Genomic DNA, 12904 nt, shown 5'->3' with positions numbered 1-12904 from the left:
GCCCTCTGGCCCCAACCGACCCATCAGCTGTATGGGCGCACTCCAGCACAACCAGTGCCATCTTGGTTGGGATGAGTGTGTGTGGGGATCGGAATGTGTATATGCGGCTGCAGCTTGTCAGCCTCACAAGTGTCAATCACGGACCCGGCGAATCCCACACTGATTTTCATTGGAATCGATTGTGTTCCACGCGGCACCAGTGCTAGCCCCTCAACGGTAGCGGAATCGGTCCAGGTGCGGCGCCGTTTTTTCTGTCGTAAAGTCCACAGGTTCTGCATTGGCGTCAACACCAATTCTCCGACTCTGCGGCTATGTCCTCAGGATCCGTCTGGTCTTAAGACCAAAACGTTGGCACCGAGCCCGCACCGATCCTCCGCCTGGTGGGGTCTAGCAGCCGCGCCACGTAAAGCCCCCGGCTTTACCTGTGGATACGGCCGCAGAATGGCTGGGTCTATGGCTGCGCATGTGCACAGCGCCGCCATACAACATGGCGCTGGTCGCGCGCGGACCCGGCCTGCCAAAAACTGCCACCCTCCACCAGTCCCCCAGCACCCGCCAAAGACCCCCCTGTTAGCAACACGGCTCCCCACCCCCACGACTGTGGTGGAGCTGGAGGTCTCCGAAAGTTGTAAGGACAAGCCTCCCACGCAGTCAGGGACTCGGCCCATCGGGGGCGGAGCATCGGGTAAGGCAGCAGATGATGTCCTGAGGCTGTCCTGACCGTAGTGTACTCCTCGTGTATACATTTTTTGAGGGGGCGGGGCATCGGAAAAGCGATGCCGCCCCCGAATCCAGCATTCTCTGGCCGATCTCCGAACGCAATTTCAGCGGCGGCGATCGGACAATCCAACCACGAGTCTCAGAAACGGAGAATCCCACCCGTTATTTCTAAGAAATCATATCCAGTTTTCATTTTATAATAATAACTTTATTAGTATCACAAGTAGGCTTACATTAACGTTGCAATGAAGTTACTGTGAAAATCTTCTAGGCGCCACATTCTGGCGCCTGTTCGGATTCACTGAGGGTGAATTCAGAATGTCCAATTCACCTAACAGCACTTCTTTCGGGACTTGTGAAAGGAAACTGGAGCACCTGGAGGAAACCCATGCAGACACAGGTTAAACTTGCAGACTCCGCACAGACAGTGACCCAAACCAGGAATCGAACCCCGGTCTCTGGTGCTGTGAAGCAACAGTGCTAACCACTGTGCTACCTTGCCGAGAATGGTGGGGTGAAAATCTGCATTTGCTGGCCACAATGGTACTTTGCGCAATCAGTTTGGGCAGTCTCAATACAATGGACAATTAATTGGTAATCATACTCAGGCAAAAGAAAATCACAAAAATGGCAATACTCTTTTGGGGGATTCAGCAGGTTGCCTGAATAGAGCATAGGATACTTCAGCTGGATTATGAGTGACCTGACAGTACTTGAAGTCAACAAGGGTGGAATCTTATTCCCTCCCCCTGGCAGTGGGAAAATTTGATAGGGCAAGAGGGCGAGGAATTGCCACCTTCCTGCCTCTACCCTGATTAAGTCTGGAATGGTAAAACCCATGGATTGCCTTCCCACCACGCTGCAAACGGAGGTCCTTAAGTGGGAAATTAATGCCCATTTAAGAGCCACATGATTCCACCACTGGTATGAATCCAGCGCCGTTGAGGAGCTCACAATGTGGAGAGCAGAAGAAGCAAGCCCTGTTAGGTATGCTTGCAGGCTCCTGTGAGTCCAAAGGCACTCAGTGCATGTTTGAGGGATCTGGCAATGCAAAATGGTGAGTGGACCAGTTTGAGAGTTATCCCCTCCCCCTGCATTTTCTGTAGATGCTCCGTGCCCCTGACCCCCCAGATCTTCCCCCCCACCATTCCCCGCCCCATGACCAGGCAGCAGCCACTGCCTCTCCAGTGGTGCTATCTTTCAAGAGAGCTACCAGCCTCTGTTTGGCTAAATTCTGGTTGGCCAGCAACTCTTAGAGGACAGGACTTTCCCATTCAAATCCCCACCATTAACATTATGATATTGATTATACAATTTTAGAGAAATTAAATTACAAAACAATCAGAGAAGAGTGCTGAATAAATACATTTTTAGACCGGAATTTTGTGGCAGTAATGGGGTCTCAGCTGCCAGCAGGACAGCTGGCGTGACCCTTACATTGCCGTACTGTGTGCCAGATCGGCACTGGGCCTTTCCCCAGGATCAAGAACCCATGGGGGAGGGGATAGAGGGAGCAAAATGCCACCTGTCAGGCCATCAGTCAATCTGAAGTCTGCAGCTGTTCTGCACCTAGGAGGTGATGGCTGATGCCAGTACGACATCCACCTGAGGCCTTGAATTGAGGAGTGACCCGTGCACAAATGAGTGATGGTAGGATGGTGTTGAAAAGGGGGTCGTGGGGGTTTGGAAGAGAGATGGGTCAGCAGCATGGGCAGAGGGGCTAGTTGCAGCATGCTCACCGCCGCCGCCGCCCCCCCCCACCCCTGACCTCTTGAATCTGGGCCATCAGTAAAACACTAAAACATCAAGTGCCTTTGAACAAGGGACTCCCCTGGCAACCTACATGCAAACAAGCATGGCAAGTCCCCCTGCCCATAGCTGCATTAATACCAGTGGTAGTGAGGTGAAGTCCTTAAGTGTTCCCATCCGAGAGTCTGCATGCAGTTTTTAGCTTCTGCAAAATTTGATTTTATATATATGTATATATATATATATATCCTTTTTTTAAAAAATATTTTATTGTGGCATTTATATATTTACACATCAAACACAACCATAAAACAAAGCAAGCCAACTGGGCTGCAAATAATCAAACCAACTAAATACTTAACATCCCACCATCCCATCTCCCGCTCCCCAGCTTCCCCCGTCTCCCTATTTTACCCCCCCCCCCCTCTCACCTCACCCCCCACCACACACACTGCTGACATATTAACTGTTCTCAAAGAAGTCGATGAATGGCTGCCATCTCCAGGCAAACCCCTTCTTAGACCCTCTCAAGGCGAACTTTATCTTCCCCAGCCTGGGGAACTCTGCCAGGTCACTCACCCAAACCCATGGTTTTGGCAGCCCCGGGTCCCTCCATTCAAATAAGATCCGTCTCCGGGCTACCAGGGAGGCAAAAGCCTAGACATCGACCTCTCTCATTCCCTGGACTAAAAAAAAGCCTTAAGGATAAAATTGGGAGATTCTGGAACACAAAACAAGAACCTCGGGAGAACCGTCATCTGCACCATTGCACCCGTCCCGCCAGCGACTGCGGGAGCACATCCCACCTCCTAAAATCCCCTTCATTTGCTCCACCAACTGAGCCAGATTCAGCTTGTGCAGCTTCTCCCACCCCACGCCACCTGTGTACCCAAATACCGAAAGCTCGCCATACTACTGACGCCAACTCCCCCAGCCTCTTCTCCTGTCTCCACACTTGAATCGGAAAAACCTCGCTCTTCAGTTTGTACCCTGAGAACTTGCCAGATTCCTCCAATATACCTATAATCTCTCCCAATACCTTCCAAAGGATTTAATATATAGAGCAACAGATCGTCTGCGTACAACGAGCCAATATGCTCCACCACCCCCGTCCCCTGCCAGTCTCTTGACACTCTCAGCGCCATTGCCAATGACTCTATATCCAAGGCAAAGAACGATCGGGAGAGTGGACATCCCTGCTTCGTCCCCTGATGCAGCCTGAAGTATTCCGAACTCACCCGGTTCGTTTGCACACTCGCTATTGGCACCTGAATCAACATCCGGACCCATTCCACAAACCCCTACCCAAACCGCCCCAGCACCTCCCACAGATAGTCCCTCTCCACCTGATCGAAGGCCTTCTCCGCATCCATGGCAACCACCATCTCCACACCATCCCTCCGGGGGCATCAGAATAACCTTTAACAACCGCCTGATATTAGACGACAGATGCCTCCCCTTAACAAACCCCGTTTGGCCCTCCCCTATCACCCCCGGCAGACAGTCCTCAATCCTCTGGGCCAGAATCTTGGCCAACTTAGCGTTCACATTTAACAATGGAATTGGCCTATAGGGCCCACACTGCTCCCGATCCTTGACCCTCTATAAGATTAAGGAGATCAGGCCTGTGATAACATAGCGGGGAGCACCCCCTGGCTTCCTGGTCTCAATAAACGGCCTTACCAGCAGAGCACCCCCCCCCATGCGCGCCATAAACCCCCCTCAGTTCCCTCGCCACTGCAGATATCCTCCCCGACCTCGACTGATTCAATTTCGGCTCCAGAACCATGTTAAAATCCGCCCCCCCCCATTATCATCTTGTGCTGGTCCGGGATCCCGTCTCATAAACTCTACATCACCCCAGTTCAGGGCATAAACATTCACCAATACCACCGGCATCCCCTCCAATTTCTCACTCACCATAACGAACCCTCCCCCCGGAGTCTGCCACGATGCTCCCCACTTCAAAAGCTACTTGTTTATTTTTCAGGACCGTCACCCGCCTCGTCTTCAAATGGAATCCTGAGTGAAATACCTGCCCTACCCACCCTTTCCTGAGCCTAGTTTGATCCCCAATCTTCAGGTGCATTTTCTGTAAGAATGCCACATTCGCCTTTAAGCTCCTCAGATGTGCGAACACACGAGCCCAAAGACTGGCCCATTCAATCCTCTCGAATTCCATATGATAGCCTGGTGGTCAGGGGGACCCCCCCTTATCAGGTCAAGGGGACCCCCTTCCCCCCCCCCCCTCCCGTTTCAGGTCAGGGGTGACCCCCCTTCCCCTGATCAGCCCCCCCCCTCCCCCCCGATCAGCCATATCCCCTCCGGGGCCAGCCTCCAGCCCACGCCCCTCACCCCCCAGGCCCGCCCTCGGATGTCCACTGTCATCGACCCTCCTCATACCACATTTCAAGAGCCCCTCCCCTGTCAGCAGTCCCCACCCCTTCCTGCCCCCACCCCCCCACAAAAAAACAACCCAAACCCCCATCAACACTAACCACCTACTCATCCCCACTGCGCTTCCGTGAACTAGCCCGCCCAGCTAGCTTTGCAGCCCCCGCCCATGGCGCCGAGCCTCCTACCCCCCACTGATTCCCCTCCCCACCCCGCTCGAACACTATCCTGGTGCAAACAACATCAACATTCAAAGACCAAAAAAGAAAAAAACAACCTCCATCCCCCGCAGAATAACAAAGGACAATGGCCCCAAATCTCCTCCAAAGTTCAATGTCCTCCTTCTGCCAGTCCATTGTCCCTCAAGAACTCCATCGCTTCCTCTGGAGTCCAAAATAATATTCTCGGCAATTGTATGTCACCCAGAGGCGAGCAGGGTACAGCATCCCAAACTTCACCCCCTTAAGAGGGCAGCCTTCACTTTGATAAAGCCCACTCTCCTCTTGGCCAGCTCAGCACCCAGGTCCTGGTATACTCAAAGTTCACTGCCCTCCCAGGTACACCGCCTCGTCTGCCTGGCCCACCTCAGGATCCACTCCTTGTCCAGAAACCTGTGAAACCGCACCACCATCGCCCTCAGCGGCTCGTTACCCTGTGGCTTCCTCATTAGCGCCCTGTGCACCCGGTCCACCTCCAGGGGCATTTGAATACCCCTCTCCCAGCAACCTCTCGAACATCTTGGCCACATGCGAGCCAGAGTCCGCTTCCTCAATGCCCTCTGGCAACCCCACGACCCTCAGCTCTGGCTCGGGACCAATTGTCCAGATCCTCCACCTTCTCCTGCAGTCGCTTCTGTATATCACACATCACCCCAATCTCGGCTGCCAACGAAGTAAGCTGCTCCTCATGCTCCTCCACTATCTCCTCCATCTTCTGGATCGCCTGGCTTTGAGACTCCAACCTCATCTCCATGCGGTCGATCCCTGCCTTAAGCGGATCCACCGTCCTCACCAGGTCTTCCAGAGACTCTTTCAACTGCTGGGTGAACTTCTCATTCAAGAAATCCACCAGCTGTTCCATAGACCACTGAGATGGTAGGGCCAGTCCCTTACCCTCCGTCATCTTCCCCCGTGTTGCAGGGATGGTTTCTCACTCCGACAGCTCCCTTCACCTAAAACCAGTCCTGGTCCACAAATCCATCCACCGGTGGAACAAACTCTTCCTCCACCACTCCTGTAACTTTTTCCATTACAACGTCCACCCATTAATTGGGGAAATGGTCCAAAAACACCGGCAACAAGTGGGAGTTACCAAATGTGCGACCACTCACACCATGGCCGCACAGGAAGATTTGATATGTATTCTGAATGATGATTTCTACCTGAAATTTAGGAAGCAAAGATTAATGAAATTAATAAAGTGAAATTTAAGTTGTTATGTTTGGAGTGACAAACAAGTTTTTTGAGGCAAAGTACATTACTGGCACTTATTGCCAAATGTTTATAGCATTCAACATGAACATATATCAAAGTGTCTTCGTATTTAACCAGCCACAAACTCAATTACAATATTAATGGACCAGCCAACTTCCAAAGCAAGCATGACATCATATTTTGTAATGTTATATATTATCTTAAAAAATATCCATCACTTACAGTGAGTTTTATAGCTTTTTCTGGTGTCACACCCATCAACTGTGGTAACAAACCTATATTGGAGTCAGACACAAGAATCAGACTTATTGCTATCAATCAATGTAAATATACTTCCTTTATGAAAAAAAAAGCTCCTCAGTTACTATGGCTCAAATCTAGCAGTGAGTCAATGAAAAGCAAGAGATAGCAGCAGTTTCTTTAAATGAGTTTTATTTCTTCCAAGTTGCAGAAATGTCCCAGATAAAAAGAAAAACTGTAAAGTTAGAAATTGGAAATAACTGGAATTGCTAAAAGTGATCAACTAACACTAAATATAGCAACAAGGGAAGAATTTTCCATTTATGAGACTAAGGAAAGTGGCGGATGGCTTTGAGGACACACTTCCTGCTGGTCGGGACGGCGGCAATTTGCACCCGATTCCATGCTTGGAAACCCATTGATTATGTACTGATGAGATTTTGGCCATATCGCCTAGCAGGTTGGGAGCAATTTGACACCCGCCATTAATTGGTGGTTTCAAAGATCCAGGCTCCATATTTAAACACTGGTCCAACACATACATCCCACTCTCCCCAGCCCAACTGTATTCATGACACCATCAAACATGTCAGGAATCATAGAATTTACAGTGCAGAAGGGGGTCATTCGGCCATCGTGTCTACACTGGCCCCTGAAAGAGCATCCTACCTAAGCCCACACCTCCACCCAATGCCCGTAACCCACCTGTTACAACCTGCCTACTTACCATTGGCTGGGGACTAATGACAATCCCACAATCCTGTGGGAGTACGAGCTTCCCCAATTGGTGGGGGGGGGGAGAAACCATTAGTAAACTCCAAGTATAAATAAAGCTGGCCAGTTTGCAACCAGCAGGAAGGAGTGTGCAGCAAGGGAAGTTGCTGCTGCTGCTGTTATATATATGTTATTGTAAATAAATGTTATTACTTTGTATCCTTAAAACTTGTGCTGGATTCTTTGTGGCCCTCACAAAACTGGCGACGAATGTTAAAGTGAATAGCTGTCTACACTGCTGAAGCCACCTCCCTAGATTTTTGTTGGATACAGGTTGGAAGTTGTTTTCTATTATACCATGCCTCTGTACGGACGTTTGGATGTTTTTGATGCTGCGCTGGAAAGCTGGAACCAGTACACACAACGGATGCGTTACTATTTCCGGGCAAACAATATCACCGAAAACGAGCGGCAGGTGGTCATATTGCTCACCGCCTGCATACGTTTGGGGTGATTAGGAGCCTTACGTACCCAGCTGCGCCGGACACCAAAACGTTTGATGAACTTGTGAATATAGTGGGGCAACATTTTAACCCAACCCCGTCCACGATAGTCCAGCGTTACCGGTTTAATACCGCTGAGAGGACCCCTGGAGAATCCCTTGCCGATTTTCTATCCAGGCTACGCAGGATTGCGGAGTACTGTGACTGTGGTGAGACCTTGTCAGAAATGTTACGCGACTGTTTGGTTTGCAGTATTAACAATGCGGCCACCCAGAGAAAGTAGTTAGCTGAGCCAACATTGACTTTTCAACAGGCCATTCAAATAGCATTGTCCCGAGAGAGCGCAGAACGAGGAGTGCAGGAGCTACAGGGAACGGAAGTGCATGCCTTGGGGCGCAACCCCTTCTGTCCGAAAACGTCCCCCCGCACTCCTGCGGTACCTTGGGCGAGGCAACGTCCGGACCGACGCCAGTGGCCGTCGGTCATTCCTCCCCGAAGGGAGCCTTCTCCAGAACCAATGGATGAGGAGCCATGTCCGTGTCAGACTTGTAGACGGCGACCCCTTCGCGGACGGCGGTCCTGGGGGCGCCAGAGGCGCCGTCGTTCAGACCGAAACTGGGACCAGCCCAGGGGCCGTAACTGGGACCAGCCCAGGGGCCGTACCTTCCATGTGGATGAACCTGCAGCGACTACTCCGGAGGACGTGGAGACGGAGGACGACTGCCTGCAGTTGCATTGTGTGGCAGCTCCCCGTGTGGCCCCCATTAAGGTGACAGTACGGGTCAATGGCCACCCGCTTGAGATGGAGTTGGACACTGGCGCAGCGGTCTCCGTGATCGCCCAGAGGACATTCGACCGCATCAAGCAGGGTATACAGACCCTTACATTAACCGACTCACAGGCCAGATTGGCCACCTACACGGGGAAACCACTGGACATTGCAGGAACAACAATGACCCGTTGTTTATGGACGCCAGGAGGGGCTTTTCCCACTTATCGTGGTGCGCGGCCATGGGCCCAGCCTGTTGGGTCGGGACTGGTTGCGCCATTTGCGGTTGCAATGGCAGCACATCCTCCAAACAGTTTCTGAAGAGTTGACTGAGGTGCTAGGACGATACCCAGATGTATTCCAGCCTGGTTTGGGGAAAATAAAAGGGGCCGTAGCCCTTATCCAAGTCGAACCAGGAGCCACGCCGCGCTATTTCCGGGCGCGCCCGGTGCCTTACGCCTTGCTCGAGATGGTAGAAGGGGAACTCACTCGTTTGGAGGGTTTGGGTATTATCAGGCCCGTCCGTTTTGCTGACTGGGCAGCACCAATTGTACCTGTAATGAAGCCAGATGCCACAGTTCGCTTGTGTGGCGACTATAAACTTAGTGAATACGGCTTCCCGACTCGACCGATATCCAATGCCTCGCATAGAGGATCTCTACGCGAAGCTTGCAGGTGGACTCTCGTTCACAAAATTAGATATGAGTCACGCCTACCTGCAGTTGGAGCTGGACCCTGCCTCCCGACCATATGTACCGATTAATACACACCGGGGCCTGTATGAATATACATGGTTGCCCTTTGGAGTATCCTCTGCCTGCGCAATTTTTCAACGTGTTATGGAGGGCATTTTGAGAGGTTTACCACGCGTTGCCGTCTACTTAGATGACGTTTTGATTACAGGGACGTCGGAGCAGGAACATTTGGAAAATCTGGAGGCTGTCCTTAGACGCCTTTCGGAGGCTGGAGTCCGTTTACGTCGCACAAAGTGCGTATTTCAGGCAAAGGAAGTAGTCTACCTAGGTTATCGGGTGGACCGCGAAGGGTTGCACCCCGTCGCAGAGAAGGTGCGTGCGATTCAACAGGCCCCCGCCCCGACTGACACTTTGCATCTTCGTTCTTTTCTCGGTTTCGTAAACTATTACGGGAAGTTCCTCCCCAATCTGGCAACTACGCTGGCCCCTTTGCACCTTCTGCTAAAGAAAAATCACACCTGGGTTTGGGGTCAGCCGCAAGAAACCGCTTTCCGGCGGGTAAAGCAACAATTGTCGTCGTCTGGGTTACTAACCCACTATGATCCTGGAAAGCCTTTGCTCGTCACGTGATGCATCCCCGTATGGTATTGGGGCCATCCTGTCCTACAAGATGGAGAACGGGGCCGAGCGACCGATAGCTTTCGCCTCTCGCATATTGACTGCAGCACAGAAAAAGTACGCGCAGATCGAGGAGGGCCTGGCAGTGGTTTTTGCGGTGAAACTCTTCCACCAGTACGTGTATAGCCGCCAGTTCACTATCGTGACTGATCATAAGCCTCTGCTGGGACTTTTCAGAGAGGATAAGCCAATACCGCCCATTGCTTCCGCACGGATCCAGCGCTGGGCTTTGTTGCTTGCTGCATACGAGTATTCTCTGGAGCACAAACCAGGTACGCAGATAGCAAATGCCGACGCACTGAGCCGATTGCCTTTATCGACCGGCCCCATGTCGACCCCCACGACCAGTGAGGTGGTTGCAACCCTAAATTTTATGGACACCTTGCCTGTCACGGCATCACAGATCCATGAGTGGACCCAGACGGAGCCAGTCCTGTCAAAGGTTCGGCACATAGTCCTGTATGGTGGGCAGCATAGACAGCTCCCAGGCGAGTTGCGGGCATTTTCCTCCAAGCTGTCAGAATTCAGCGTGGAAGACGGCATCCTCTTGTGGGGGTCGCGTGTGATTGTCCCGGAAAAAGGACAGGAGCTGATACTAACAGACTTGCACAATGGGCATCCAGGTGTGACCAAAATGCCCGGAGTTATGTCTGGTGGCCAGGCCTCGACACCGACATTGAGAAGGTGGCCCAAAACTGCTCCATTTGCCAGGAGCATCAGAAGCTTCTGCCGGCTGCGCCCCTACATCACTGGGAACGGCCAGGGCGGCGTTGGGCATGCTTGCATGCAGATTTTGCAGGCCCTTTTCAAGGATCCATGTTCCTTCTATTAATTGACGCCCAGTCTAAATGGCTAGAGGTGCATAAGATGCAGGGGACAATGTCCTGCGCAACAATTGAAAAGATGCGTTTGTCGTTTAGTACGCATGGCCTCCCCGAGGTGGTCACGGATAACGGCACTCCATTCACGAGTGAGGAGTTTGCGAGGTTCACGAAGATGAACGGCCTACGCCATATCCGCACTGCCCCTTACCACCCGGCTTCAAATGGGTCGGCAGAGCGCGCAGTGCAGACATTCAAAAGAGGCCTAAAGAAGCAGTCTTCCGGATCAATGGACACGAGACTGGCTCGCTTTTTGTTTACGTATAGGACCACCCCCTATGCGGTGACTGGGGTAGCTCCCGCAGAACTCCTAATGGGCCGGAGACTTCGCACCCGCCTTAGTAAGGTTGTCCCAGACATTGGCGCAAAAGTACGCCACACACCAGAACGGCAGGGACAGGGATTTTCTCGGCATCGGCCGATTCGGCAGTTTGCGCCCGGTGACCCAGTGTTCGTTTGGAATTTTGCTGGTGGTGCCCAGTGGGTTCCTGGTGTAATCCTTCACCAAACGGGCCCTATATCTTACCAGGTGCAAGCCCAGGGTTGTCTCCAGCGCAAACATGTAGACCACGTTCGGTCCAGAAGACTATCCCCTCAACCGATTCCCCACCCCCGGAGCTCATTTCTACAGCCGCAGAGACCAGAGACAAGGGAAGGTAGTCCTCACAATCTTCCACTGGTGCCTCACTCGAAGCCTGCGCAGGTCGTTACAGAACCGAATGAAGATAGAGACGCTGACATGACGGAGGCAGCAGACTCTAACTCAGAGATGGAGACACAGGATGCATCAGAGGGGGAATCCTCGGGTCCATGGGCAGTGGATGTACAACCATTGCGCCGTTCATCACGGAAGCACCGGTCTCCGTCTCATTACACGCCGCCTGATCCAGCGCCGCATGCAAATGGTGTCCGGCCTGCGGCAAAACGAGTCCGAAGCCCACCTTCGCCAGGGTCTTCGGTGGATTCCTTGGACTTTGGGGGGGGGGGGGGGGGGGGGGGGGGGAGAGGTATGTTATAACCTGCCTACTTACTATTGGCTGGGGACTAATGACAATCCCACAATCCTGTGGGAGTATGATCTTCCCCAATGAGGGGGGCGGAGAAACCATTAGTAAACTCCAAGTATAAATAAAGCTGGCCAGTTTGCAACCAGCAGGAAGCAGTGTGCAGCAAGGGAAGTTGCTGCTGCTGCTGTTATATATATATATATATATATATATATATATATATATATATATATATATATATATATGTTATTGTAAATATATGTTCTTACTTTGTATCCTTAAAACTCATGCTGGGTTCTTCGTGGCCCTCACAAAACCACCTAACTTTTGGACACCACGGGGCAATTTAGCATGACCAATCCATCTGACCTGCATATGTTTGGACTGTGGGAGGAAACCGGAGCACCCGAGGAAAACCCACGCAGACACAGAGAGAACGTGCAGACTCAGCACAGAGAATGACCCAAGCCGGGAATCGAACCCGGGTCCCGGACGCTGTGAAGCAACAGTGCTAACCACTATGCTACCGTTCCATAGACAGAAGCAAAAGGCTAGCAGTCTCAAGAAGGCAGCGACCAGGCCTTTGAGGCATTGATCTGAGGAGTCTGGGGACAGAGACATCACCTGCACACAATGGATGGGTCAAGGAAGCACCTGAACATCACATTTCTGGCTGGTGAAGCCATCCCCAGTAGGTTCGGGTGGCTGTCAAACACAACCAAAGCACCATCCAATGCAAGAAGCTGATGAATGACCTCGTCACCCTCCAGTATCAAACTCTCATCATGGCACAATGTACTCAAATGACTACTGTCTTCATAGATCTCACATATTCATGAGAGAGGGAAAGATATCAATACTCATTCTCTCACGAAGACTTTAACATCACCAACATCCCATGTATAAGTTTCTCACACTCACATTTTTTGCCCCTTCTGGGGAGGACAGACTAGACACAAAGGACATGGATTTTGCTCAACATCTGCTCCATCCCCTTTGATTTCATGTCTTGCTTTCATCTTCATATAGCCCAAATTGGTGCGTAACAAATGCAAAAGAGGGCAGATGGCCATCATTCCCCTCACAGAATTCCAGGAGGCTGCAGACAACCTGGCTGAGGA

At 51.7% G+C, this 12904-nt stretch overlaps 1 protein-coding gene across 1 annotated transcript in view; it reads right to left on the bottom strand.

The window, feature by feature from the left end:
* slc25a13 (solute carrier family 25 member 13) overlaps window positions 1–12904 on the bottom strand; it is a 470724-nt gene that overhangs the window by 108798 nt on the left and 349022 nt on the right. Inside the window, exon 11 of the mRNA XM_072510240.1 lies at window positions 6519–6571. Coding sequence (XP_072366341.1) covers window positions 6519–6571 — 53 coding nt within the window. The remainder of the gene's footprint in view (window positions 1–6518; window positions 6572–12904) is intronic.

Source organism: Scyliorhinus torazame, chromosome 6 (genome assembly GCF_047496885.1).
Source record: "Scyliorhinus torazame isolate Kashiwa2021f chromosome 6, sScyTor2.1, whole genome shotgun sequence".
NCBI classification, from domain to species: domain Eukaryota; kingdom Metazoa; phylum Chordata; class Chondrichthyes; order Carcharhiniformes; family Scyliorhinidae; genus Scyliorhinus; species Scyliorhinus torazame.
The sequence above is the reverse complement of the archived record's forward strand: the minus strand, read 5'-3'. Positions and strand labels throughout refer to the sequence as shown.